The sequence below is a fragment of the Talpa occidentalis genome, unplaced genomic scaffold (assembly GCF_014898055.3).
Source record: "Talpa occidentalis isolate TD23 unplaced genomic scaffold, MPIMG_talOcc4v2.1 talOcc4.6, whole genome shotgun sequence".
Classification (NCBI taxonomy): Eukaryota; Metazoa; Chordata; class Mammalia; order Eulipotyphla; family Talpidae; genus Talpa; species Talpa occidentalis.
The window spans coordinates 65,887,797-65,912,792 of record NW_023604972.1 but is presented as its reverse complement, the minus strand read 5'-3'; the positions used below and the strand labels follow the sequence as shown (position 1 = coordinate 65,912,792).

Below are 24,996 nucleotides of genomic sequence, written 5' to 3'. Positions count from 1 at the left end.
AGGAGACACATACTGCCTGCCCAGCACTGCTTGAAGTAGCTTTCCACTTGGCACCCTATGTGTCTGTCACTGTCTGAATGACCTTTGTAACAGCAGATGCAATTTTCCTGAGCCCTCACACTTCTGATGGTTAATAAATGTGTTAATAAATGTGTTCTTGGGGTTAAAAAAAAGTAGTTAAAATGGTAAACAGCTATGTATCGCAATAAAAAATAGGTACCAGAAAGAGTAGAATTGAAATTGAATTAAGAATGTATGGCAAGTTGAGTTTCTGAAAGCCGTGTTTCCCTATCATCCTTTACTTGTTAGCTTATGTTTTCAAGCTATTTTAACAACTCCTTAAACTTTTATATAGGTAGATATAGTGTGAATTAATGAACATATTTTTATGTATTTCTAAAGGAATCTTGCTTTGGAAGCACTATTATCTATAAGACACTGATTGAAAACTGATTCAACCATATTAACACTGTAGATTTACATTTTATTTTTTCTTAATGGAAAAATAGAATCAAAGTGTGAGGGGAAATGGCAGAAAGCAGTATCAAGACTCGCCTAATCAAAAGAAACGAACAAACGGGATCTACAGCCAGCAAGCCAAGCAGCAGAATCCCTTGATGGTAAGAGTTTTAGAGCCCCTATACTAAGAAGGTAGTTTCTTTTCTTTTCTTTTCTTTTCTTTTCTTTTTTTTAAAGATTTATGTTTATTTAATTATGCACAGTTGAACTGGGGTGTGGACCAGAGGTGGTGGTGGGGTGGTGTGTGTGAGAGAGGATTCACCAAAGGACTGAGTGGGATTCAGAACAGGAGGATCTACTGATACACACTGCTGAGGGGAGCAGCGGGCGAGACAGGAGGGGTTTGCTGGGCCATGTAGGCCAGCTCCCTGACTCAGGATCAAACTCATGCTGCAGTGGCTGGTGATAGCTTGATAGTGCTGAGACTCTAACCTGTGCACCACCAGGGAGGCCCCTGGTAGTTTCCATTTTGTAAAAGTGAGGCAAGAACTTTGTTAGACCACGTTGATGTTAATTTGCTTTGTTCTTACTTTAATTGATATGTTAATATTTTTATGGAGCAAAATTATATGCTATTCACACTAAAAATCTTGGGTACTGTTAATTACAGGTTTGTAACATTGATTCAATTGCATATTTTTATCTTAGCTTTTTTTGTGGAGTTGTTTTATTTTAGTAATATGAAAACAATGTGTAGTCAGCCCTGTTTTCTATAGCAGTAGCTTGGCCGCTGTACTGTCTATATTTTCCTAGAGTCGGTATTATTTTAATGCAGTTAAAAGTTTGTAAAAATATCGCAATGTGGTTTTTCCCTGTTAAGGTGTTAGAATTTAGAAAATTAAATACAGCCAATGCCATTAGTCATTAGAATAAATCTAGAGACAAATAATTATAAGCATTTCAAGGCATTTATTCCCGTTCTCTTTGTGTTCCAGAAGTTAATTTATAACTAATGATCTCTGTTGCTTGTCTTTTCTGTTAAGCATTGATACTTGTGTGTAGAATTTTCTTATGGTAGCTTCACCAATTTTTTTTTTCTTTAACGGTGGGTGATAATAGTAATTTCAAGTTTTTAGCAGAAACATTTTACCTGAATTCCCTGATGCTATTTACTTCATTTGGGGGTGCATTAATTCTACTAGCAAACACATGTTAAAGATCAGTTTACTCTTTATGCTCCTCACTATTACTGTACTTCTACTCTGGCAGAAATAGTGATTAACAACAAAGAAGACAATCTCACTAGATGATCAAATGGCTTTTAATCTAACTCAACATCTGTCCGTAACAAAATGACAAAAATCATTTCTTCTCAATATATAAATTTAACCCAATACCAATACAAATCTTTGTGGGTTTTTTACGGGTGCTTCTTAAAATGACTCAAGTACAAGAAACTGTGTGTAAGAGAAGTAAACACATGTGTTAACGAAAGAATGTAAATTAAGGGCCTCCCCGGTGGCACAGCGAGTGGTTGAGGGCTGGGTTGCAAAGCAGCCTGCAGCCTCTGCAGCGCTGGTTCGATCCCCGGCTGCAGGACGAGGGTCCCACAATGGTGCATAGACCTCTCCTGCCGCCTGCTGCTCCCCTCTACAGTGTACTTCGTTAGTCTGCCTGCTCTGCTCTCCGCTCTGACTCTGGTGAATTCTCTCACCCTCCCATGCTTCTGACTCTACCCAGTACTTGTATAAATAAAATAAATAAATCTTTTTTAAAAAAAAAGAATAAATTAAAATAAGATACGAATTTTTGTGTCAGACTGGCAAAGATGAATGTGATAGCAACATGTGTGTTGTTGAATATTGGCAACACATAAAAATTACTAACTGGTGCAGCTTTCTGGAAAGGCGTTTGCTTATCTTTTTTTTTTTTTTTTTAAGATTTATTTATGCGTACAAGAACTGGCGTACAGGCCAGAGGTGTGCAGGATGAGGGGATTCACCAGAGACAGAGTGGGGAGCAGAACAGGCAGATCGACTGAAATACACTGCTGTGGGGAGCAGCGGGCAAGTCAGGAGAGGTCTGCCACACCATGTGGGTAGCTCCTTGGTGGCGGATCAAACTTGTGTTTCAGTGGCTGCAGATAGCTTCATAGGTTGAATCTTAACCCCTTGCGCCACCAGGGAGTCCTGAGTTTGGCTATTTTAATAGAAATAGTTCTTGCCTTGTTTCCCTGAAGAGAAGTTTAAAGAATAGTCTCACCAGGGCCTCCCCGGTGGTGCAGCGGTGGTTGAACGTTGGGTTGTGAAGCTGCCCGCAGCCTCTGCAGCGCTGGGGCTGCCGGAAGAGGGTCCCACATGGCGCACAGATCTCTCCTGCCGCCCGCTGTTCTGCTCTCCACTCCGTCTCTGGTTCTGCTCTCCACTCTGTCTCTGGTGAATTCTCTCACCCTCCCACGCTTCTAACTGTACCCAGTGCTTTTATAAATAAATAAATAAATCTTTAAAAAAAAAATAGTCACACCAGTAATCTTTTTAATAATGAAAACGGTAACAATCTAAATATCGAAGAAGATAATATTAAATGCAATATTGTAAATCTTTGCAATAGATTACCATGTAGTTATTAAAAATGGTACTATAGATCTTTATATACAAAGCAGAAATAGATTTATAATATATTTAAAAGGTAGAGTATTAAAAATCAATGAGCTATCACCCCAACTCTGTTACAGTGACTATTATCAAAAACACGAGATAACAAGTGTTGCAAAAACATGGAAAATGGGAAACCTCTGTGCATTGCTGGTGGGACTGCAAATTGATGCAACTTCTGTGAAGAGAAATGTATGGAGAGTTCTTAAATTAAAACTACCATATGATTAAGAAATCCTGCTTCTAGTACTTTTCTGAGGGAATTAAAAACACTGCCTTGAAAAGATTCTTGTATCTCCATGTTTCTTGAATTATTTGCAATAACCAAGACATGGAAACAACCTAAGAATGCATTCATGGATGAATAAAGATGAAACATACACACGTGCGTGTGCACACACACACACAAATATTCAGCCACAAAAAAGGAAATCCTGCAGTTTGTGACTGCATGGATAGATGTGAGATTTTATACTAAGTGAAATAAATCAGAAATGCAGGTACTCTTGTCTAACTATATGTGGAATCTATTAAATAAAACAAGCAAGCAAAACAGCTTGTGGTGGTTGCCAGGAGTGGGTGCAGGAAATAGACAAAAGGTATGAAGGGGGTCAAAAGGTACAAACTTCCCGTTAAAAATGAGTCATGGAAATGTAATGTACCTCATGGTGAGTAGAGTTAGTAAGTGTAATTGAAAGTTGCTAAAGTATAAATCTTAAAAGCTCTCATCACAAGAAAACATTTTTTTAACTGTATGGTAACATATTTATTAGACTTATTGTGATTATTTCACAGTATATACAAATGAGAAATTATGTTGTATACTTGTAACTAATGTAATGTCGCATGTCAGTCATAGCTCAATAAAGAATAGTAGATTATAGAATAGTTGCATGTTTTGAATAATTGCCCTGAAATGTTACACAGTTATATGAAAATACCCTCAGACATACCAGAAAAATAGATGGGAAAAACAAACTGGAATGTTAATTGTAATTATTTCTGGGTTGAGAAACTCTGGTTTTTTATATTGTATACGTAATAAAGAACTAAAAAGTGTTTTAGACTTAAAAAGAGAAACTAGAAAGTACTAATGATAGAATAGGGATGGATAAAATTATACTGGTTTTAGTTTTCTTCCTGAGAAATTTGATAGTACACCCACATTTATGATATGTGAAATAACTAGAAATGGTGTATTGTGTGTTTGTTTTTTTCTTAGAAATGTGAAAAAAAACTCCATCCACGGAAGCTTCAGGATAATTTTGAAACAGGCAAGTCATTTTCTTTTTAAAATCTCTGCCTTGTGAGATTTGGTTTTATTTAAACTTGATTTTTGTGGAATACGGTGTGATGAACAATATAATAATAAATTAATAAATTTATAATAAATTATGTTCTGTAGAGTTAGTTCATATATGTGGTGAAGCCCTATGAAACTGGCTAAAATGAATTTCCGTAAATGATCTGGGTGAAATTACCTTTCCTTTAATGTGCTATTTTGTGAATATCAAGCCTTGGTGGTTGTGCTGGAATGTTGTAAATAATTACTTAAGGTTTAGTGGGAGAGTATAGTAAAAGCAAGGAGACCTCATTTTCCTGTGTATGTAGGGAAATGTTTCCCTGACTTAGGGGATAATGATCAACTTTTTAAGGTGGTATTAAGGATAGTGTTTATTAAAATCGTACTTGAAACTTCTCCATCCTCAGATATGAAGAGTAGTATGTAATTTGATTTGGATAGTAATACTAATGAAAGTAGAAAGCGCTTTAGTAATGATTTAATAGATGTTTTTTAGGAGTGCAATAGACTGTATTTTTTCTTAGGTGCTATTTCAAATTATGTGAATTCCCTTACAGTTGATATATATGTATCACCATCTCAATTTAAGACTATCATATGGAAAAATCTAAGAAATGAGAAAAGCATCCCAATCATAATTCTTTTCTTACAGTACTCTATGGCTTAAGCAAGATACAAGCTATCTTTTTTTTGTGTGTGTGTGGGACCCTCGCCGGTGGCCGGGGATCGAAATGGCGCTGCAGAGGCTGCGGGCATGCTTTAGCCCTTTTTTTGGGGGAAAGGTTATTGAATAGCTGAGTTAAGGAATAGTTTAGTATAGCTAAGTTATGAGGGTCAAAGTCTTGATTGATTTTTTTGGCCATGTGGGTGATGAGGGAATGGTAGGCTGATCACTAAATCTAATCACCACAAATTCAGAAATCCATCATTTCACAAAATCTTTATTGAAAAGAAGCCAATGTTTAGGATCATTAAAGGTGGGTATACTATAACTTAGTATAGCCAGCTTAGTTGGGTGTTATATAGATATAAAAATGAATTTATCTGGAGAAAGAAGTATAAAAAGATTCTTGTCCTGAGGAACTTCATTTCAGACTTTATTCTGCCTCAGTCTCTGGGTGTCTGTTCCAAACCTACTTTCCTGGTCAGGTCCTTGCTTTACTTAAAAAAACAAACCTCATATAAGTTGGAGTTCTGTTGTACTGTGATTTTGAAAATTTGAGTTTTTCTTTAGGTTCATATACCTAATTTGATACTTGAAGGTTTGGTAAACTATTTTTCTAGAATTGAAATCTTAACAAATCTTCTCATTGTAATTTTTATAATACCTACATTTTGATTTATGTAAAAGGCTCCCATTACTTGGGCACAAAATACAAATAAGGGATTAGACAAAGGTATATTCATTTTGAAAGCAAGGAAATGTTAAGGATGTTAAAATAAAGACTGAGGTTAAGATTTTAAATGTTTGTATGGAAATAAGCAATGGTGTAGAAATTCAGTTGAGTACCAGAATGGCGAATGTAAAGTATCTTGATCATTCTACATAGATTTAGATTTAGAATGTTAGTACCATGAAGAATTTTATAACCAAAGTGAAGCATGGTGATTTTTTTTTATTTTATTTTAAACAGATGCTGTATATGACTTACCTTGCTCCAGTGAAGACCAGTTGCTAGAACATGCGGAGGGACAGTCTGTGGCATGTAATGGACATTGCAAGTTCCCTTTTTCATCCAGAGCCTTTTTGAGTTTCAAGTTTGACCATAATGCTATAATGAAAATATTGGACCTTTGAGAGCAGCAGATTTATTGTGGAAGTCCTGCGTCCGGAGACATGTTGCATTTGAATGGGTGTCTCTTTGAGCCTCACCTTTCTCAGGTGTTTTTAAAGCAATGCAGGGAGGCAGTGATGCTTCTGAAGTAGCAAGAAACTTGAGTTTGCACTGTAAATGCAGTTATAACCTTATATAGACATACCTTCTCAGTGTTTAGCTTTTGAATTTAAGTTGGCTGTTTGGAGGGCATTTTTTTGTTTTCTGTGTGATTGTGGCTTTTCATTTGTATTTTGGTCAGAAAAAATAGTGTTACCGTCATCAAGTAGCCACATTAATGAGAATATTCTGTCTACCCATTACAGTAATTGTAATAATAGTTATCTTACATTGAAATTTTAGAAGGAACTTAAAATACATACTTTTCATATGACCACATTGCTGAAATGTCACAGAAGTGAAGATTGCAGATCAGCTGCTATAGTGGCATATTGTGTATTTCTCTGCTTCTAACCAGTTAGGTTCTGTAATCCTCTGCTTTTTTTGAAAGGTTTTGTTGAGAGGTTTTCTTTAGTGCCAGTACCTGCCTATGTAATATTCATGTTCAAGATGAACTCATAGCACTTCATTGGAGGACAAAGTCCTCAGCCTGGAGAGCGGCGAAGCCTGGTGGGGATTGGATGATATAATTTGAAATTGTGCTTTACAGTGAGAAAACCTGAGACACAGCTGAAAAGAGGGGAACAGAGAGCAAGAGGTCCCGTCCTCAGCAACAGCTATAGTCATGCCTTTGTAACCTTACTGCCGCTGACCTGTTAGTATTGTATAATACGGTAATTTTGTTCTTGTGAAAATGTATTCTGTATTACAGTTGTGTGTGTGTGTGTGTGTGTGTGTGTGTGTGTAAAACTGACTTTATAAGATATTACATTGCATCTCAGTGTTGATCTCTGGAAACTGATACTCATAAGGTTCCAATTTGCAGTAGTACCAGAGACTGATGAGCTTTTATTTGCATGCTGAAGCTTCTGGGTGATGGTGCAGGAAGGGAAAGATGTGCAGTTAACCAGGTACACTGCAGAGGACCAGAAGAACACGGAAGCAACATACATAACTTACAGTAAGGAATGTTTTTTTCATTCAGGATTCTTACATCCAGATATGGATGGCAGTGCCCATCTTAAGAAGGATTTCAGCTCTAATTGAGGACAATCATCAGGGCTTTAATAAGGAGATCTTAATGTTTGGGCTGCTTCTGACCTCATTGAAGGTATTTGTGAGGTGGGACATTTGGGGAGTGTGTGAGCATATGCATGTATGTGCATCTGTCATGTGAGTTTTAAAAATCTTTTTTTTACATGTGGTATCCACAAAATATATATCTCTGATTGTAAATTTTATTGGGGAAATCTTTATTCTGTATACATAGGCTTATTTAATAGGGGTTCTATTTAACCCAATGGGACTTTCAAAATAAGTGCTAGTGTAAGGAATTCACTTGGTATTTTTACTTTGCTTTAACTTTTAAATGGCTTGATTTTCAAGGAGAAATTCTATTTATTAATAAGTGTCACCCTCTTGGTGCTAAGCAGGAGAATTCACAACAAAAGCAGTACTTTTTGAATTAGGTTATTCCCAGTCCTGCATCTTTTAATGTGACAAAATTGTGAATCTTCTGTGACTTTACAAAATGCATTATATTACTGTGTTGGGAAGCTCTTACTGTTCTTTCCAGAAATACGCCTACCTTGCTTGGGTCTCCTTATAGTTAGTTCCAGCATTCCAGTTTTGTTAAAAGTGAAAATTTAGTTTGCCTGACAGGTAAATCATTTTCACTTGTTTACTGTCATCTGTAAGCATTTAATACATAGTGATTTCTGTGTGTGTGTTTTCTTTTCTAAGTGAGTACTCAGTCGTTTTGGTGCCTAGTGTTGGATTTTTCAGCTTTTAGTACTAAAGCAAAAGACATTAGAGTTTGTTACCAAAAATATGTCCTAATTTGAGCTTTCTCAAGAACCAACAAGTTTTCTCTTTTTTGATAATAGTAGTCGAACTGGTTAAATATTGTTGCTGTTGTGCTGCTTCATTTAATGCACTGTGGAACAAAATAAGGGTACTGTTGGGAGGGTATTTTGGTAACTTGAGGCTTTTGGCTCTCTTGACAATTTGAGATTAAAAAAATTAAGAGATGTGTTGTAAGTTTGTGATGTAACTTAACTATGCAGAAACTGTGTAAGTTGGATGTACCTGTTTTACGTCTGCTGTACTTATTCCTTTGAAGCTATGTATTAGTTTCTCAGAGTTCAGGTGATTTTGAGAAGGGCCAGGTTTAGCACAGAACTGGATTTCTCCTTTGAGAAATTTTAGCATGGTTTGAAGAAATCAAGTGATAAGTGGGTGTGCTGAATATGCAATAATTTCCTTCTGTGTGCTGCATGCATTTTAAGGAGCTAGAAGTATATTAGCTTATGTTTTTTGTCTTTGAGAAATGGTTCTTTAAATTCACTTTTTAAAATGTTCTTATGTTTCAACTTTACATATTCCAAGGTTCTAGTGCACTGTGAATCTTTTTTAATTTTGTAGGTGCTTTTATGTATGACTTTAATGATTTGTAAAATGTTAAATGAATTGTTTGTGTACTTAACCATTATGATCCACAATGGGTTTGGTTTACATGCTTTCACAAGACTTTGTTAAGAAATAGAAATGAATGGCTTTAGGGTTTCAAACAGATGCTCTCCTGACAAATGAACATATGGAGAAGTCTGAGAACCTAGTAGAACTCTTTTAGCTTGGGTAATATTTGATTAAAGATGTTTGAATATTAGTTGGATTTTTGTGTTAATATGTAAAGGCAAGTCTCCTGCCCAAGGAATTACGGCCACTGCTTGCTGCTTTGAGCTTTGAATATCCTTATTTTTCTAGTAAATATCAGTAAGTATTGATATGTAGATATATAGCAAAATAAATTTTATGCTATAGGATTGGGTTGGTACTTTTTTAAAGCTTTAGTAATTTGTGAGTAATCTAAAATAAAAACTCAAATCTGAGTGGATAACATCCTTTCCATGGGGCTCAGCATATTGTGGTGGTCTTTAGAAATGGTCTCAGTACATATATGCATTAAAAACAGTTCATTACCTATTCCCCTCATTTACTTTTTTTTGGGGGGCAGGGGTGTCTCCAACCCCCCCAAACAATAAGGAAGCAAATAGGACAATAAAGGAGCAAAGTTAGATATAAAAATCAGATGTTTTGTGAATTTATTTTACTCACCATATTAATATCTCCTGTTTTTTTTAATGTTTACTTTTACGTCAGACCTCCCTCTGCCTTATCAGAGATTTTGTTTTGATTTTTATGTGTTGTGTGTGTTTGTGTTCTCTGAGGCTATATTGCCTTAGCATATTATTCAGTTACAAGGTCAGATTCACTTTTTCTGACTGAGAGAAATAAGAGTTACCCAGTCATTTTGATTTTGATTCTTTTTAAGTCTGGAGGAAGGGGTCACCTGTGTTGTAACTTTAGATTAATGATACTTAGAAATTATCAAGAATAAACAGTGGTTTCTTTTTTAAACGCTTATTCCTCATATCTTGTTGGTAAGCATAATTAGAGGTCTTCATTTTGTGTTATGTCCTAAGACCTTGGCGTGCATTTGTATAGTTGCCAAAATTCTAGAAATGAGATTATGGTGGGCTTTCTCAACATCTTTTTCATCCTAGAATTTCATTCTTCTTAAAATTTGTGGTACTGTGTTATAAAGATGGCAGATTGCAAATAAGTAGGAAAGTCTCTGCCCAATGCTTTCAAAGTAGAGTTCTGGATTGCATTTTCCAAAAAATAGACTAGATTATTATTTTAGAACAGAAGTGTCCTGAAGGGAAAAGATACAGTTATCAGTTTTGAGCAAAGAGAATGTAAAAAAGATTTTTAGAAGATAGGTGTGTGTAACTTTTACTATCATTTTGAATCTCTGGATAAAAATCCATTTTTTCTAGTTGCCTAGCAGTCCATTAAATCTAAAGTATATTTTCTCAATTTTTAAAGGCTTCTGAGTGTTTGGGAGTCAGGTCCTTTCTGTGCTGATAGAACTCCAGTTACACTGAAGTGCATCTCCTTTTCTATAGGCAGGTAACAGCACACACAGCCATAGTCAGGTGTCTATGTGTTGTAACCACTTAATGTGGTAGCTATACATTTGTTCTGAGTGTGATTTATTCCTTTCCTTGAAACAAATAGTGTTTATTATTGAAAGAGAAATCTATAGTTAGGGAAGGGTAAAGTTAACTCATGCATGGAAGTGGATTTGAATGGTTGATTTCTACCAGCTTATAAACTCAGTCTTCAGCATGAAGTACAAAGAAGTATAAAGAAATAACTGACAAAAGTATGGAAGTCTTTTGAAATGTTCTAATTAAATCTTTATTCTGAGTCTCCAAATTAATGAAATCACCAGTTAAGAGATTCCATTTATCTAGAGTCTTCTATGGTAGCAGAGGATGGTCTAGCTCTGGTTTAGATTGGAAACACAGTCTAAGGGAAATTAACCTTGACAGGATGCTTGTATTAGCTTCACATTGTTGGTCAAGTGTTCTCTGGGAAAAGGGAGTAAATGAGAATCAGTTGCCTAACTTGTCCTACATGGACCCTCCTCTTAGTGGATTTAACCCTTTAGTCCAGTGGAAGGATTAGGCCCTGCTACATATTTGATGCTTTTTTAGTGGAAGGGTTCTTGCAGATGGTTGGATCTTTTTTAGCTATAGGGCTCTGTTGAGTGCTGCTTGAAGACCTGATATTTCTTAATCTTTTTTCTTGGCGTGGCTGGCCAGGAAGACATTGAATGCTTGCCCCTGCAATTTGGGTTTTTTTTTTTCCCCCTTTATACTATATTTCTTTTTTCTTTACTTCTTTTTTTTTTTTTTAAGATACCCTACTTCATTTATTTTTTAATGTATTTTTAACATCATTTTTCATTTTTGTAGAATGTATGCATTTTCATCTTGGCTATAGTCCCCATACAATTCAGTCTACCACTGTGGGAATTAGCAGGCAGTGATCACATCTTGCTATCCACAGATGATCTCACTTTGACCCTATCTGCAACAATTAGATAAGATAACCGTGAACACTATTGCTGTTTTGAGTTTGTGAATGTAGCTGTCAAATTGGTTTGGGAACAAAGGAAATTCTTTTGAGTTCTAGAATGAAAAATGAACAGCATTCTGATGATGGTCCTCAGTTTTTAAGAGTTCTTAGTTATCATGCTTACATTATGGACTTTCTAAGATAGAAAATACATTTAAATTTAATCTCCTTTTAACCCACTGAATGTGAGGCTTCAGCTGTCAATTGCTATAAACTATGGTGTGAAACATTTTGGCCATAAATCTGTATTGTTAGTCATTTCTCAAGCTTTAAGGAATTAGGTCTTTGTAAAATGAAAGCTTGGCTTACGCTTTTGTGATATTTATGAATAGAGAATGGATGACAGCATATTAAGGCTAAAGTTCTCAACTGTGGAATTTAGAAAGGTAATAGCTATTCCTCAGCAGTTTGGTTGGTTAAACAATTTTGGGAAAAAATTCACTAGCCACAGACTTGCACTCTTCATGTAGTATTGAATGATAGGCACTGAGAGAAATGACACAAAAGACACATCTGCAAGGGATTCTTTGTTCATTTCAGTATTATCCTAGGGCATTGCTATCTTCTGTTCAACTTAGATTTGTTTTTGGATCTTGGAAAAATACCATTTAATTTCAAATGCAAATTTCCAAAGAACTTTTCTGCTCATTTTTCACTTCAAATAGAACAGAAAACAGCTAGTCTGGCTTCCATTTTATAAATATTACAAACTTTTCTTCAGTAACAAATTGGGAAGGGAAATAAAGCCATGAACTTTTGCGCACGTGCACACACACACACACATTCTTACAAAAGTTTGTTTATTAGCTTAATATCTTGAAAAGTTTATCTTTGGTAAGTATTAATCATCCTAGATCCACATACAATTCAGATTTTAAATTTTATTTGTTGACTTTAATGAAGATTTAAAATAATTCTATGATTAATAAAATAATTGATTAATCAATGGAATTATAGTTTATGTATTAGCTAACTTAAGTCTTCTTATGTAAGATAATCTTTCATCTAACCAAAATAAGTGCATACACTTTAGTTTGATAGGAAAAGGCATAATAATTGATTCCTTTCTATACCCTGCCTATTTCTAAAAGAAGATTTGAAGTTTTTTTTTTTTAAATACTGTGGAGATCTGGAGTAGCTTTTAGTCTGAAAAAGTTGAAGGTATTTATACTGAGTTATGTTAAGCAAATTATCTTGAGATTTATGTTGAATTATGATGGAAAAAATGGTGAAATGATTTTACTATTAAATATGACATTCAGTTGAAAAAATACTTCAGAGTAAATGTGATAACCAAATAGACTAAATTTTAATCAGTAATCATTTTTGTTTTATGTGAAATGAGTTCAACATTTAAATTTTGCCTTAATTGTAGCAGTATTTCATTATTCTAAGTATTTTAATGTTTCGAGAGATAAGTTACTCAGTGGAGTAATTCTGTCTATGGTGGTACTGGAGTATTTGTGCTTGTCTTGGTTAATCATCAATTATTTAGGAAGAGCAGAAAAAGATATCCTCCTCACCTCCATGTACCTGTTGAGATTGCATTGAAATTATAAGAATTAATATCTTCAGAGCAGATTTATTGTGTTTCTAGATATTTTACATTCTGGCTGAACAATAGCTTTGTCTCCCTCCATCAGTATTATTGAAAGGATAAGGACTGAATTTCACCTACATTGTGTTGTGTGACTGTCATAAACAAAGGACTTTAGGTGACTCATGTTTGTGAATTGGGAGCTAAAATGTTTACAGGACTACTGCATTTCCAAAGATTAGAAATGCCAGCTGTACACTTAACTGAGAAAATGATCAAAGTCCTGTGTCTTAACAGTTAGGCTTTTTGAAAGTTTTTTGATGTAAATAACACCAGTTTAGAAATAAAAAACCTTTTATTTTATGAAATACAATTTGAATGATGGAAGGTTTTCTTTGTATTTTAAAACATTTCTACAACTGATTGTTCAATACTGCCTTTCTGTAAAACATCCTATTAAATTTAGACTGTAGTGCAATATCAATAAATATTGCTGCTTGGGCAGTTTTAATTACTACCTTTACCTGGTTTCTGTTGCTATTACTGGTTATAGGTTTCAAATTTGCTCATATTTTGGTTGCATCTCTTTAAAGAAAAGTGACAGATAGGAGATAAAGATATCTTTATATGATTGGAAGAAATATTAAAAGAGTGTCTGCAAAAACAAAAGTAATCTCAAGCAATTTACATTAGGTTACTTTAGTGCAAGGCTCTAGTATGAGTTAATTATGAGTTAGTATAATAAGGCTCAATAACTCTTCAATTTGTACTATAATTAGTTTTTCCAGATGTAATTAATGCTTTACTGTCCTTGAATCTCAGGGGAGAAACAAATGCATGCTCATCTAGAATCTCAGTTCTGTGATAGTAATTTTTATTTAAAATTTTGTTTGGCAAAGGAAGCATTTTATTAATGGGTGGCACCAGGTTGTGAGGACAAGAGAGTCGATAGGCAGAAAAGGCTGTCTCCCTGAGTGACAAGTGAAGGAAGATTATATAGAAAAGAAAAGAAGTTACAACATATTGGAGTGGGGTGAATTTCTTCGTCCTTGGCTCTGGGGACATTAAGCAGTCTAAGAGTAGTCAATCACAAAACTACTGATGACATAAACCACCCTGGGATGTTGATCCTGAACTCTGTTATCAGCATTAAGCCAGTTCCTTAGGATTCTTATGTCACTGCTCATAAAGGAGGGCTCTGTGTTGAATGTTTCCTTACCCACATCTCTTTCAAGTGTTTTCCTTACATGTCCCCAGAGTTCCTCTTGCCAAGTACCAAGACTCAGAAGCAAGCATGGCTTCTTTTTCACATCTTTGTTTATGTTTATAATTTTTAAGAATGAAGAAAGACCAGTTTATTAAATTTTTAATTTTTTAAGTACTTTTTTTCTTACATTGTTAATTTTTGGACAGAATTTGATTTCACCCCTCAGGTGTAGTCCCTGTGCATTCTCGCACCATCATAGCACCCACAGTCCCTTGGGCTCTTCCCTGTCCTGTTTTGACACTCTCCCTTCTCACTTGCTATCTGCCTGAGATCTGTTGTCAGCTTCTAAGTTTTGTCTTTTTCCTTACCCTTTGTTCACTTTTTCTATATTCCAGATATAAGTGAAATCATCTGATACTTTTGTTTTTCCTTCTGACTTATTTCACTTAGCGTTATCCCTTCCAGCTCCATCCATGTTGCCAATATGGCATGTTCATCTTTTTTGATCTGAGTTGTGTTGGTGTTCCATTTATATATTGTTCCATTATATATGTTCCATTTATATATACCATATCTTCTTGAATCAGTCATCTGTTTTGGGACATTTAGCTTGTTTCTATATCTTGGCTATTGTGAATAATGCTGGAATAAATATAGGGGTGCAGGTTTCCTTTTTTTTTTTTTTTTTAAAGATTCACTTATTCATACAAGAGCTGGGGCACAAGCCAGAGGTTTGGGGGGTGAGAGGATTCACCGGAGACAGAGTGGGGAACAGAACAGGCAGATTGACTTAAATACACTGCTGAGGGGAGCAGCGGGCAAGTCAGGAGATGTCTGCGCCATGTGGGTGGCTCCCTGGCTGGGGATCGAACTTATGCTGCAGTGGCCGTGGCCAGCCTCATAGGCTGCGCCACCAGGGAGGCCCTGCAGGTTTTCTTTTGGATTAGAGTTTTTGTGTCCTTTGGGTAGATTCCTAGGAGTGGAATTGCTGGGTCATATAGTAGATCATTTTTAGTGATTTTGTTATAGAGCAGCCCCGATATTAAACAGGTTCCTGGCTGTGGGTCCTCACCCGCGCGCTTTAAAGGGACTTATGAATACTCTACTACAGACACACACAAAAGGTTAATAAAAGGTTTATTTACAAGAGAAAAGGAAATAAGGAAAATGTACAACTCAGGGAGAAAATAGGGAAATAAAGTCTTTAATGCGTCCTACCCGATCCGACGACCTGGAAACCCAAAGTCACTCTCAGAGCTGGCCGGACACTGCGAGCTGGCGGAGAGCCAAAAATGGGGGATCCTCCAAAGCCCACGTGTCTGCCTTTTATATCCACCTGGCTGCTTAACCCCACCCTCAGGTCCCAGCCACCTTCCCTTTGGTGGTGATGGGATTTGGAGTTCCCAGTGTCTTTGACTTTGACCTAGGGTGGGGGTGGAGTCCACAAAGCCTATATGGAATTAGCTTTAGGACATCCTTTTCCCCCTAACAATTCGAGGAACCTCCACAAATATTTCCATAATGGCTGGACCAGTTTATGTTACCTCTAGGAGTGTAAGAAGGTTTCTTTTTCACCACATCCTTGTCAACACTTGTTTTTGTTTTTAAATATGTGCCATTCTCACGGGTGTTTATTTTTGCATTGTGGTTTTTATTTACATTTGTATCATATATTCCCTGGTAATAAGAGATTTTGAATATTTTTTAATATGCCTGTTTGCTGTTTGCATTTCTTCTTTGGAGAAGTCTATTTAGCTTTGCCCATTTTTTGATTGGATTTTTTTGTTGTTGTTGAGTTGTATGAGTTATTTGTACATTTTGGTATCAGTCCCTTATCAGTGGTATGGTTTGCAAATATTTCTCCCATTCAGTAGGGTGTCTCTCTTCATTTTGGGTACTGTTTTGCTGTATGTACTTTAGCTTTTTGGTTTGATGAAGTCCCAGCTGTTAATCTCCTTTGCTTTCCTTGCTTCTGGAGATGAACCATCCTCAAAGATGTTTCTGACATTTATGTCATGGAGTGTTTTGCCGATGTTTTCTTGTATGTATTTTATGGTTTCAGTCTTTTATCCATTCTGAATTGATTTTTGTGTATGGTGTGAGATCGTAGTTTCATCCCATGCATCTGCAGTCCGGTTTTCCCAGCACCATTTATTGAAAACATTTTCCTTGTTTCAGTGTACATTCTTTGCTCCTTTGTCATAGATTAATTAATTGACTATACATGTGTGACTTTATTTCTGGGCTTTCAATTTGATTCCGTTGTTCTGTGTGTGTTTTTATTCCAGTACCATACTATTTTTATTATGGTTTTGTAGGCATTTAATTCCTCCATTCTTTCCCTTTTTAGTCAGGAGAGCTTGGCTATACAAGGTAATATTGAAATTCCATGTGAATTTCAGCAATATTTGTTCCATTTCTTTGAAGAATGCCATTGAGATTTTTATTGGAATTGCATCGAATCTGTAAATTGCTTTGGGTAGGATGGCCATTTTGATAATTTTATTTCTCTGATTCATGAGCAGGGAATGTCTTTCCATTTATTTATGTTGTCTTTTATTTCTTTTAACAGTGTTTTGTAATTTTCCTTGTATGGGTCTTTAATCTCCTTTGTTAGGTTTATTCCCAGGTATTTAATTTCTTTTGGAATAGTTGTAAATGAGGTGATTTTCTTAATTTTTCCTTTTCAGACTATTTGCATATAGGAAGGCTACTGATATTTTTGTATCCTCATACTGAACTGGTGTATTGTTTTAATTAGTTTTTGTATGGAGTCTTGAGGGTTCTTATGTCATCTGCAAACAATGATAGCTTTACTTCCTTTGCAATTTGGATTCCTTTCTTTGTTTTTCTTCCCTGACTGCTCTGGCTAGGACTGCGAGTATTATATTGAAAAGCAATGGTGAGAGGACATCATTGTCTTGTTCTAGATCTTAATAGAAAGCCTTTCAGTTTTTCAACATTGAGAATGAAGTTAGCTGTGAGTTTGGCTTTTCTCCCAAATTTTATGAGGGCCTTCATCATAAATGGATGTTGAACTTTATCAGATGCTTTCTCAACATCTATTGGTGTAATCATACGGCTTTTATTTTTCTTTTTATCAGCGTGATTTGACTGATTTTAGATGTTAAAGAATCCATGTGTCCCTAGAATAAATCCCACTTGATTATGTTGTGTAGTCTTTTTGATGTAGCCTCTTTTCAGCCTTTTGGCTAAGATCCCTTTTTATGCGTTGTTGGAATTTGTTTACTAAGATTTTACTGAAAATTTTAACATCAGTGTTCATTAGGGTGATTGGCCTACAGTTTTCTATTATTGTGTTGTCTTTTGGGGGTTTTGATACTTGTGTGATGTTGGCCTCATAATGTGTTTTTGGTATTACCCCTTTTTTCTCAGTTTTTGGAAACAATTTTAGGAGGATAAATATTAGTTCATCTTTGAACTTTTGGTATGGCTTGCTTGTGAAAGCATCTGGTCCTAAGCTTTTGTTTTTTGGAAGAGTTTTGATTACTGTTTCATCTTCCTTATAATTGGTTTGTTCAAGTTTTCCATTTCTTTATTCACCCTTGGGTGATTGTATAATTTTAAGAATTTGTCTTTAGATGCTTGAACTTGTTGCGTATAAATGTTCATCATAATCTCTAGTTATCCACTGAATTTCTGCTGTGTCTGTTATAATTTCTCTTGTATTTATAATCCTATTTATTTGAATTTTCTCCCCCTTTTTTTTTTTGTAAGCCTACCTAGAGGTTTGTTTTTTTTTTTTTTTTCAAAATACTAGGTTTCATTGCTCTATTGGACTGTTTTTTCCCCCCTCCATTTCATTTATTTCTGAATTATTTATTTTATTTTTTCTACTGGCATTAGGGCTTTTTTTTTGGTTATTTTTCTCACTTGAGATGGAATAGGTTGTTTATTTGGTTTCTTTCTTGCTTCTTGACTTGGTCCTTTATTGCTATATACTTCCTTCTTTGTGCTGCCTCTTCAGCACTCCAGATAGTCTAGAAGATTGTGTTGTGATTGTCATTTATCTCAAGGTCTTTTTTAATTTCTTCATTTCCTCATCAATCTAGTGGTCTTTCAATAGTATGTTGTTCAGTCTCCATGTAATGGGGAATCTCCTTGCTTGCGTTTTGTAGTTGATAATTATCAAACTAGATACTGTTTGGGGCTAAATGGTCAGAGAAGATGCTGTTTTTGGAACCCAGCCACCTCAGCAGCAGGAGCTGGCGGCAGCAGTAGTGTTGTCTTACCTTGCTGCTCCACCACAAGTCAGTTGTGGCAGTTGCTCCTTAGAGCCCAGAAACTGCCCTTTTGTCATTTGTGGCAGTTGCTTTTCTGAGCCCAGTAACTGCCTTTTTGTCAGCTATGAATCATGGAATGGACTAATCAGGTGTGAGCTGTGAGCTTATTGGTGCTAAATGGTCCGATCAGTCACAGGACTGAAAAAGGGTCTAATCAGACTTGTGGGTGGGGCACCCTGAAAGAGGATATAAGCCAGGGTCAGAGGGATCCAAGGGACAGACAGTTCTAGCCTCCAAAGAAAGAAAGAAGACAGCCAGTCCCAGAAGAAAGAAGGAAAGTCTTGGTTCCTGGCCTCGGAAGGAAGAAGAAAAGAAGCATCCAGTAGCCAGCCTCCAAGGAGGGAAGAGAAGCCAAAGACCTCTGTCAGAGACTGGGCCTCCAGTCCTGTCTCTGATAATGCCTGAAAAGAGCACCAGTGGCCCTGAGCTGTTTGTTGTTGGTATAACCCAACAACCTGCAAAGACCTGTCAACACTGGCTGTCTCTGACACCACCTCTGGGGGACCAGTAGCGACTATCACTTCTGGCCAGTGCTATCCAGTACACCTGGTGACCAGTGACAACTATCCTGACACTATCTGGGTGAGATAGCCAGCCACTAGTGGCTACAATAAGTTTTTTGTTTACCCTGTTTGTGAACCCCATGATTGTTGTTCCTGGAGCCTGGGGTCTCTTGCAATTGTACGGGTGCATGAGAAACCACAGACATTGTAACCTGGCCTATTAGGCACTGTCCTTTGTTTAGCTCTAGCTCATAGGCCCCTATGGTGTGGGTATTGTATTGGTATAGCCTTTGGTTTGGTTTTTGACCTTTTGGGAGTTTTTTGGTGACTCTTTTATCTTAGAGCCTCGGCAGTTGGGTAGCCATTACATGGCTACCATCAAGCCTCCTACCCTGACTGCCCCTATTTCAATACTTAATGTGCTTTCACTTTTTTATTTTTTAAGATTTATTTTTGCATACAAGAGCTGGGGTACAGGCCAGAGATGCAGGGGGTGAGAGGATTCACCAGAGACAGAGTGGGGAACAGAACAGGCAGACTGAAATACACTGCTGAGGGGAGCAACAGGCGAGACAGGAGAGGTCTGCTGTGCCATGTTGGATTAGCCTCCCTGGCCAGGGAGCGAAAGCATGCTGCATGCATGCTGTAGTGGCTGGCGATAGCTTGCCTCAGCTATTGGGGTGTAGGCCAGAGGTGTGGGAGGTGAGGATTCCTCAGAGACAGTGGGGAGCAGAACAGGCAGATCTACTGAAATACACTGCTGAGGGGAGCAACAGGTGAGACAGGAGAGGTCTGCTGTGCCATGTTGGATTAGCTCCCTGGCCAGGGAGCAAGCGTGTGCTGCACGTGTGCTGTAGTGGCTGGCGATAGCTTGATAGCTGTGAGACTTTAAACCCTTGCGCCACCCGGGAGGCCCTGATTTCAGTCTTTTTTTTTTTTAAGAAACATTTTTTTTTTTAATTTTATTTATTTTTAATAGAGGCATGCTTTATTTATTTGTTTGCTGGTTTGTTTGTTTTGTTTATACATGCACTGGGTACAGTCAGAAGCGCGGGAGGGTGAGAGAATTCACCAGAGCGGGGAGCAGAGCAGGCAGAAGGACCGAAGTACACTGCTGAGGGGAGCAGTGGGCGGCAGGAGAGGTCTGCGCGCCATGTGGGACCCTCCTCCGGTGGCCGGGGAGCAGCCGGGGATCGAACAGGCGCCGCAGAGGCCGCGGGCAGCTTCGCAACCCAGCGCTCAACCACTGCGCCACCGGGGAGGCCCCTGATTTCAGTCTTAATGTACTTGTTGATATTTGTTTTTTGACCCAGAATGTGATTGGTCCTGGAGTATGATCTATGGGCACTTGATCTGTTCATTGATCAAGTGATCAATTGATCACACATTGATCTGTTCATTGATCTGTTCATTGGTTAAGAGAGATGTTGAAGTCTCCTATCATGGATTTGTTTTATGTGATACCTGTTTATTGAGATGATAATAGTTGTCTAATGTATTTTGGTGTGCCTTCTTTTGGTGAATTTAGATTGACAAGTGTTATGTCTTCCTGGTGTATTGTCCCCCTTGATAATTAGTGTCGATCTATGTCTCTTGTTACCTTTTTAGCTGCAAATCTATTTTATCTGATATAAGTATGACTGCCTTTTCCTTCATTTGGGTGCCATTTGCTTATAGAATGGTTTCCAGCCCTTTACATCTTTGTTTATCTTTGAAACAGGTGTATTTCCTGGTGACAGCAGATTTTGGTTTCTCTTTCCTAATCCACCATATGGTAGTCTTTGTCTTTTATTAGTGAGTTAGTCTGTTAACATTTAGAGTCATTATTGATATTTGGAAGTCTTTTGTTGCCATTATGTTCTCAGTTCTGTGTGTTTTCTATTTAATTCCTTGTTCAATTCTTTGTATTCATTCCTTTCGTGGTTAGGAGGAATCCTAACTTCTGTAATAATTCTTGGAGTAAGGGTTTAAAAGCGAATTCTAAATTTTGTCTGAGAAGGTCCTTATTTTTCCCTCATAAAAGAAGAAGATATTTGCAGGATAATGTATTCTTGGCTGGATTTTTTTGTTTGTTTCATCTTGGCGTTTTTTGACTATGTCACTCCATTCCCTTCGTGCCCATAGTGTTTCTTCAGAGAAGTTTGATGTTAGCCTAATTGGTGTTCTTTTACAGCTTCTTGTATGTGTATTTTCACTTCTCTTCAAGTTTGAAACATTTTCTTCAGTGATTTCCATGAATAGCTTTTTAGCTCCCTTCTTTTTCTCTTCTCCTTCTGGGGTTCCTGTGACTTTTATATGTCCTTTCATCATGGTGTCATCATTTTCAAAGTGTTTCTTCATCTCTTTTTTCATATCTCTCTTTTTCTATCTTGGTTCTGTTCGTATCTGCATCTTCGAGATTACTGATTTGTTATTCCATATCGTCTATTCTATTTTCCATGTTTCCCCCCAGAATCTCTTACCTCCTTTTTTGCACCCTGCAGTTTGTTTTCTTATTAAAAATCTCAATCTTGGGCCTCCCTGGTGCCCTTTCAGTGCTATCACCACTGTGGCCTGAGTTCGATCCCTGGCCAGGGAGCTAACACACATGGCACAGAGGACCTCTCCTGTCTCTCCCGCTGCTCCCCTCAGCAGTGTATTTCAGTAGATCCACTTGTTCTGCTCCCCGCTCTGTCTCTGGTGAATCCTCTCACCCCTGCACATCTGGCTTATACCCCAGTTCTTCTGTGGAAAAAGAAAAGAAGTTTCCATTTCAATCTCTCTGCATTGATTCTGTTTTCTCATAGCATTCTTTTTCTGTATCTTTTCATATATTTTTGATCTGTTTTCCTGGGTTTTGCTCCTGTTTCAAGTTCTTTGACTTTCTTAATTATGGCAACTTTGAAGTCTTCATATGACAAGAAGAAAAATTCTTTCATGTCAGTGTTTTTTTGGATTCGGGAGGTTAATTTTGTTTCTTTGGTGTATTGTTCCCCTAAGCATTTGTGGGACCATTTGTATTTTTCTTTCTCCCCTTTGTTTGCTTTTGTATTTGCTCTTTCTACAGATGGGGCTTCTGTTGGGCATGGACCGCCTTCCTCCTTCTGACTATTTACGTCATGGTGCTATAATTTCTGTGGTTTTCCCTGTCCATGTGAACAGCAGGCTGGCCATGGGGGTTTGGGAGCACCTGGGGGTTGGTGGTTGGGATTTTTGGTGTCTGGTATGCGGCTTGTCTTCACAGCTAAGCCATTATATTCATAATATTGCTTCCACAGTGGAAGTGACAACATTGTGCTGGGAATTTTTGTTGTTGTTGTTGCTTTATTTTGAACATACATGTTGCAAAATTGCCTGCCATCCTTCTGGATATATGAATTCCTTATACTTCCAATTCCTGATTTTACTCCATTTTGGTGATTTTTTAAAAAGGAAAAACTCTTCAGTGCATAACTTTCCCTTCATGCTACATATAAAAGGCAGCCTCTGTAGGGTTCCTTGATTCAATTCCAGTGCGTGTAGCAGTGTTAAATAAAAATAACCAGTATTAACTGAAAATAAGCATCTCAGTGATAATTAGACAATTAATCAAAGTGAGAATTTGAATGCAGGACCAACAGATTTGATTCTGAGAGCTGTTCTAATAAACAGAAGTTTGAATTTAGTTATATATGTAGGAACAGTGAGTCCTTGACATTAAGAATGTAATTATTCATAGGAGGGGCTTCAGTTCTAAGTTATCCTAACATAAAGATATGCTGTTGCTAGAGGAAGGCAATGCAGGATTTAATATGTGAAAAAATTCCTTTTGAACGAATATCCTGCAGAGATACAAACAGTGGGTATCCATTGTTACATCTTTTTCCCCCTGACTTCTTTGGTCAACAGTGGTTGTGAATTCTGACTTTATTTTCAGTCAGCAGACTCCTACAGATAGGTTGGAACCAATGAAGGTAGCTTTGCTCTCTTACCTGCTAGACCAGGGAAAGTTTCCCAGAAAATTTTAGAGTATTAACCATACCAAATAATTATCTAACATCAGGAGGTGTCCAACTTAATTCAGCTGAATTCTTAGACTTTCTACCCAAAGATAGCATCAGATTCCACAGGTTATAGGGTTAATCTTAAAACCATTTCAGATGCCAGTTGAAAGCCTAGGCTGTTACTTAGTGAGACAGCCTAGGTAAAAGAAATAGCAAATGGTAAGATGAGTTGCCCCAAGTCCTCTTTGAACAGATGGACTAAATTGTGGACTGGCAAGCCCTGAGCAAGTGATTTGGCCCACCATACTGGCCATGAGGCCCCATGACAGACAAAAATCATTAGATCTTGACTAATGATTATGCTATAGGGAAGCCCCAAAGGGAAATGGGTTGACCTTAGTGTGTGAGTTCTCTTAAGAACTCAGGAGAAGACTCAAGAGTAGGCATGCAGAGAAAAGTTTATAAAAGGTTAAAAAAGTTAACTACAAGGGAAATGAGAGGAGGGTAACAGTAATTATTCAATACATCCTACAGGTCATCCTATGGGTTTGTCTGAGCTACAACCCCAGGTGCAAGCTGAAAGCAGGAAAGGCAAGAGAGTGCAAGCCCACATGTGTTCAATTGTATACCAAACATGGCTTTTTCATTCCACCCTTAGTTCCCAGCATACCCCCACACCCTTCAGGAAGTCGAGTGAAGGCAGATTCATGGCATGATGGGAGTTACAGTCCTTGGCACCTGAGATCTCTTTGGCATGGAGGTGGGGGTGGAATCTGTAAGACATCAGTGGATGGAGTTCATTCAGGACATACGGTTCCTCCAACAATTATCTCAAAATTTCCTGGAGGTCTCCCTCCAGATGGAGAGCCCATATGCACAGTTGGACTATAACCTATTTGCACATGCCAAACCCAGAACAAGCTACGATGCTGGTCTCTGCCCCACCTCATGGACTTACTCTTTAAATATCTCCTCCTAATTCCCTTGGAGGAACCAGGTTAAATTCTCTTTTGCAGGACAGGTTCCATCATGCATGAGTTTCTAGGAAAGCCTTGGCTGGTTCAGCTATATCAAATGCTCTCTGGTGAATTCTTTCCCTAGAGGGCAAAGGACCAACTCTTGTGTCAGTGCTTGTATTGTAACACCTGTGTTTCTGACTGACTTGCTGTAGATTAGAGGTTCTCAAGACACCCTTTCCCCAGGTTGAATTTACTTGCTGGAGTTAGAACTTAGGAAATCTGTTTACTTAGTAGATCAAAGGAGCTATCTCAATAAGATGCACAGGGCAAAAAATGGGAAAAGGGCTATCCAGATGTGCCACTTTCCTCCATTGTTCACCATTGTGGGTTTTGGAGTCATCTCCTTTGTGGACTTTTATGGAGGCTTCAGTAACTAGGTGTGATTAACTCATTGGCCATTGACAGTTGAATTCAACTTCTGGCGCTATTCCCCTTCAAGATACTCAGGATGGAACTGAAAGTCCCATCATGTCTGTTCATATTGGTTTCCCTGGCAGCAGCCCCTTTAGGTATTTTCACTGATGCTGCTTTATAAATATAACAATGATTTTTTAAAAAAAAAAATTTATTTATTTATTTACACAAGCACTGGGTACAGTCAGAAGCGCTGGAGGGTGAGAGAATTCACCAGAGCCAGAGCGGGGAGCAGAACAGACAGACTGACGAAATACGCTGCTGAGGGGAGCAGCGGGCATGGCAGGAGAGGTCTGCACACCATGTGGGACCCTCGCCGGCCGGCTGGGGATCAAACCGGCACTGCAGAGGCCGCAGGCAGCTTCATAGCTCATCACTTAACCGCTACGCCACCAGGGAGGCCCAACAATAAATATTTTTATCTCAACATATAAGAAATTCTGGAATTGTGGCAGAAGGCCAATAGTGTGAGACACATATTTTGCTAATCTGAATGGCCAAATACATATTTTTCTTATAAGTCAAAATATAGAAATGGGATATAAATGAGGTTTCTTTTACTATTGGCTGTTTTATTTTATATATATATATATTTTAATTTTATACATTTTTTACATCATTTTTCATTTTTGCACAATGTATGCATTTTCATTTTGGTTATAGTCTCCATACAATTCCCACCCCCCCTTGTTTTGATCCTACCCCCCTGCG

The 24,996-nt window shown here is 37.5% G+C and overlaps 1 protein-coding gene across 1 annotated transcript in view; it reads left to right on the top strand.

Moving 5' to 3' along the window:
• DCP2 (decapping mRNA 2) overlaps positions 1 to 24,939 on the top strand; it is a 72,007-nt gene extending 47,068 nt beyond the window's left edge. The window contains exons 9-11 of the mRNA XM_037530796.2: positions 510 to 620; positions 4,336 to 4,387; positions 6,051 to 24,939. Coding sequence (XP_037386693.1) covers positions 510 to 620; positions 4,336 to 4,387; positions 6,051 to 6,214 — 327 coding nt within the window. The 3' untranslated portion in view covers positions 6,215 to 24,939. The remainder of the gene's footprint in view (positions 1 to 509; positions 621 to 4,335; positions 4,388 to 6,050) is intronic.
• The last annotated feature ends 57 nt before the right edge of the window (positions 24,940 to 24,996 follow it).